Source organism: Phaseolus vulgaris, chromosome 7 (genome assembly GCF_000499845.2).
Source record: "Phaseolus vulgaris cultivar G19833 chromosome 7, P. vulgaris v2.0, whole genome shotgun sequence".
Taxonomy (NCBI): domain Eukaryota; kingdom Viridiplantae; phylum Streptophyta; class Magnoliopsida; order Fabales; family Fabaceae; genus Phaseolus; species Phaseolus vulgaris.
In genome coordinates, this window is record NC_023753.2 from 24,215,789 (window position 1) to 24,220,752 (window position 4,964).

Consider the following 4,964-nt stretch of genomic DNA (forward strand, 5'->3'; position numbering starts at 1 on the left):
ATTTGAACCATCACTTTGCTTATTACTCATAATATGTATCTTTCTCTACCATAGTGAGCTCCGTGTGAATAATGATCCCGTTATCGATAACTGAGGTGAGAATACGAATATTAATCATTACGCTAGTGCGCTTTTGAAAAAAAAAAAATGCTTATGGACGTTATAAGAGTAACCCAGTGGGTCTTAACTATATATCAGAAATTTATGTTTAACTTCTGACAAAATTAGTTTTGATTGTTAGCAAATGATATACTATTTTGATTGTCTTTATGATGTGGTCTGCGTCTTGCATGTAATGCTTATTGCTTATTATTATTATTTATACTATAATAATTGTTTTATTTTAAAGTCTGTCATTATACTCGTATAGATTTGTTTTCATAAAACTTATTTTTCAGTTATGTGTATGCGACAACAGTTTTCATAAGACACAAAAGACAGGAGCGCATAAATTGGCTAGACCCACTACCGCTAGTCCTAATACTCCTACCATAACAAGGAAATTAGGAAACATTCTCAAAATAATTTACTTTGGAATTTTTTGTTTCTTATGTATGAAATTGATTTTAAATTACTTTTTAAGTATTTCCTTATTTTTGTAACAAATAGTTTCTCAGAATCCTTTTACAATTTAAAACAAAATTAAAAGGCAGAAGAATAATCGAAAGAGCCCAAAGTTAAAAGATGGTCAGTTTACTTTTACCAATACTATGAAACATTTTTTTTCTGCTTTTGAATATCACTTCAAGATAAAAAAACAAAAGGCTAAAAAAAGTGTGTAATACCAATTAGTTAAATTAAAAGAAAAATATATTAGAAAAGGTATAAGTATACACAAGTTTAACCCTTTTTTATTTTCAATTTTCGAGCCAACAAATTGTAATCCATATTTTATTAGGTTAATTAGATAAACCTATATTGCCCAAAATCATTTTAATACTTGTATATTGAATCCTACCCATCTTATAACCAATTAAAGCAACTATATAATTCACTGTAACAATTCGATGATTATGCCATCAAATATGAAATCTATGTATATATATGCACATTCACTGAAAAAGAAATTGTCTCTTCATTACTGTTTAAATTGAAAACAATAAGGCTAGAAGGAGGATGAAATTGGCAAAAATAAAAACAAAAATTCCAAACAAGTTGGCAACATGTCCATAACTCAACCATTTGGATTGAGTTCATAATTGTAGAGCAGTGAATGCGATGGATGCAAATCATTAAGATTTTTTCATTATGCCTTGATATGTTAGACAGTTTTTGTGGTATGAATTATAGAAGATCCGATTGTTGGCTCATTTGATCCAAATGAGTCAAAAATTGGGTCCTGAGAGCGTTTATCCAACCAAGCTATGATGTCTCTAAACACAAGTGCAATGTTTTCATCACTCTCTCCGGTTGCTATGCCATGACACATTCCCATATACAATTTAATTGTCTTGTCTGTGCTACTAGCTTTCTCATATAATGCCCTGCTTATTTCTGGGTCTGTAACTCTATCTTTCTCTCCTTGTAACACTAAAAATGGAAGTGTCACCTCATGTAGAGTATCTTCAAGACCCATGCTAGTTCTCCTCATTTCCATTGCTGTTTTTAGTCTGGGCTTGTCTTGATATATCAACTTGTTACTTCTTATCTGCAATCATCAACAATCTCTTTTTTATGTTTGAAAATTGCATTCACGCTAAAATGACATTAAGGTATTGTTTTATCCGAAGAGAAAATAACATTAAAGAAAAACACTATCCTATTCATCTCTTCAAATCCACCTCTTTTAGGTATTATGAAACTTGTTAAAGAATCACTTTAAGTCTAACTCAACCTTATAAAATTGGTTCATAATATAAAGTTTGCATCTATTTTTGAACACATCTCCTCATACTTTCAAACTTGTGCGTGATTATATATTTATAAGTACTTCGACACCATAAACATATTTTACATAAAAAAATTGTTAGTATATGTTGAAGAAACTACTTTTAACCTCACATCTTATTCTCTTCTATGTGTATGTTTTGTTGTGCATCAAACACTAAAAAAATCTCACCTCTTCTCTTTTGGCACGATCTTTAAAGGCAGAGGCAATGATATTCTTTGTGGGGACTATTTTCCACTTTGGTATGATATTTTCAAATTTCGTTAGTACATTCACAACAATAGGAAATGGCTTCATGAGTTTGTCTGATATCTGATACATTTGAACAAGTTTGTGTTAAGCTTCTCTCACATTTTGTTAGTGAATAATAAACATGTTATGGCGAAAATGTAGAGAGAAAAAAATGTCCATCCCTTTGCACATACCTTGCACATAGGTGCAACAAGAATAGTACCATCCCAAAATGAAGGATCCCTTTTGTGCAATAGTAAGCACACAGAGCCTCCCATTGAATCCCCATATAAGAACCTAGGTTTTCCTCTGTACTCTTGGAGCTCTAAAACAACCATCGAGGAAGTAATTCATCATAAGAAGTTTCAAATGTCTCAATATATAGGGATTATTGCTTATGAAAGAAAACACTGAAACCTCACCACCAATTATCTTAAAAAAGTCTTCACAATCATCAACAATGTTGTCAAACTTATTTATAAGACAACGAACACCTCCAGAACGTCCATGTCCTTCATAGTCAACTCCATACACTGCATATCCAGCACTGGCTAACCTTTCACCACACCCTGCATGTATGAAGCAACCCATAAATCATATAAGGCTCTACCATATATCCAATGTTACAATACTAAACAATTTTCTAAAATAAAAAATATACCTGTCATAGGAGATGTTATCTACTGAGATACACATTACATACAACGTAAATTTGTGATTTTTTATTCCTTCTAACTCCCCATCATATCAAAAAATGAAACCAAACATTATTTTATTTTATGAGATATGATTCTCAATTTGAAAATAAGAGACCTAGGGTACTGTTTTAGATACACAACGTACACAGAATCATCTTTATTTATTTATTTATTATTTACTTTAACCCTAGATCTATTTAAGTTATCATCAATACTTTTATATAAATTAACAAAAAAAAAATACAAATAAACTAGAAAGTGAACTGAAAATATGTAGTAATGAAGAACACCAATTATTAAATGCTAGAAATAGTAAACCAATAGTAAAAAAATGATAAATGGTAAACAAATGAAAAATAAAAAATTATTTAAAAATTAAAGTAAGAATAAATCAAACAAAGTTTTGCCATCTCAATAGTAAAAAAAAAAAAAACAGCTATAAAATATATTTTAATAAAAATAAAAACAATTAAGATATATATCAATGTCTTAATGATTAAATATTAAAAATATGTTATTTACCTTCATGGACTTGTTACCAAAATCTTAGCCATATTAGTATATCCGATAACTTCCAACTCTAATTCTTCTGATTGTACACGAGGTTTAGGTTTTTAATTTAGAAAACATGTTATTTTTCTTATTTTAAATTGCTTTATGTGAAAAAATAGTAATTCTTAGTCCCTCATTAATGATGATTATAACATACATAGAGGGATTATAAATAACTAAAATTTAAATACTAAAGGCAATACCATTATTATAAAAATGACCATGAAGAAACGAACCAATCTATTACAGAATTTTATTTCACAAGTTTAGTTTAGAAAAATGTTATCTAGTAGTAACAAAATTAAAGTCATAATGATGCACTCAAATTTTTTTAGGAAAAATTCTGGAGAATTAGCATTCTTTTGTAATAATATTTATCCAGATAAACGAATAGTTAATTAACGAAATAACATTATATTTTTTGGTGAAGTAGTTTTTATTGAAAATTATCTTATTACCTAATGTGTGACCTGATTGATATTTACATATTAGGAATCGTGTTGACCATGGTTTTTCGCTATTACTATTAAGTCAAACATTGTATATGTCATATTGAATCATCTGTTATATAAAGAATCTTAGTTTTATAAAACATAATTTAAGAAAAATGTGACAGATTTGTTAGAAAGTTATCCAATGTTGTATTATTGCAATTACATCCGATGCAGTTCAGAAAAAGAAAACTATAGAAAATTCAGTTTTGTAACGTTTGAATACATAATTGTTCATAGTTTAACCAAGAAAAACTCAAGATTTTATAATGGATAAGTTTCAAGTTCTCTTGAATCATCTTAAGATGGAAGTTATTTAGAATAAATGTAATATATAATTAAAGGAAAATAGAAAATCCTCAGAGAACATGTTTTACCTCTCATGAATGTGCTACACTCCATGGCATAGCCTGCAATAAATAGTTAAAAAAAGACAAGGGTAAACAATGATCCCATCATGAAATCACAAGGTTAAACACGAGAGAGAGTGAGAGAGTAAAGAAATTGCACCATGGCAAAGGAAAACAATCGCCTTCGGGGAAGTTAAAGGCACCCATTTGCAGGTGAAGAGTTGCAACCCCCTTGAGTTTCTCGTGTATACCTATAATGTATATATAACAATTAATAAAAACAATCACATGCATGAAAGACAAAGAGCTGAGTATTGAAAGAGACAGGGTCCGAGGAATTACTTCAAAATATTTGAAGTTCATATCCATGAAAGGGTGATGATAATGTGGTGGGAGTTATAGAACTATATTATAAAACCACAACTCTTACAATATTTATACTTGTTTAGATATGTTCTCCCACAAGTATAAGTGCGGTGGTCATGGAAGTTTTATATTGAAAACTTGAGTTTTTTCAAAAGCCTGGTCACCTTTTCTGTTATATGACATGAGTTAAGGTTGTCTTGTTCCAATAACAACACAAAGGACGGGTGATGTCTTTTCTTTGTTTAAGATTTTGCTAGTTGCGTTATCTATTTTTAGTTTGAGGATGTAAAATATATAAAATTCAATTAGATGGACAATTAATTCATTTTGTATTTCTAGAAAGTGTTACGCCAATATAGTTCACAATTCTATTATTATCCTTTTTCAT

The 4,964-nt window shown here is 29.4% G+C and overlaps 1 protein-coding gene across 1 annotated transcript; it reads right to left on the reverse strand.

Moving 5' to 3' along the window:
- Positions 1–1,261: 1,261 nt before the first annotated feature.
- LOC137829286 (caffeoylshikimate esterase-like) lies at positions 1,262–4,579 on the reverse strand. The gene is made up of 7 exons (XM_068636090.1): positions 4,553–4,579; positions 4,371–4,461; positions 4,238–4,270; positions 2,542–2,688; positions 2,314–2,444; positions 2,060–2,200; positions 1,262–1,648 (listed from the first exon to the last, which is right to left on the reverse strand). The coding sequence occupies exons 1-7, from the start codon at positions 4,577–4,579 to the stop codon at positions 1,262–1,264; spliced, it is 957 nt and encodes a 318-aa protein (XP_068492191.1).
- Between the last annotated feature and the right edge of the window lie 385 nt (positions 4,580–4,964).

What these genes read in the sequence shown, in the direction of transcription:
- LOC137829286 (XM_068636090.1), bottom strand. Translation starts at nt 4,579, where the DNA reads ATGGATATGAACTTCAAATATTTTGAA. An exon ending in TGAACTTCAAATATTTTGAA is followed by an intron (nt 4,462 to 4,552) that starts GTAATTCCTCGG and finishes TATACATTATAG; the next exon opens with GTATACACGAGAAACTCAAG. An exon ending in GTGTAGCACATTCATGAGAG is followed by an intron (nt 2,689 to 4,237) that starts GTAAAACATGTT and finishes TCATACATGCAG; the next exon opens with GGTGTGGTGAAAGGTTAGCC.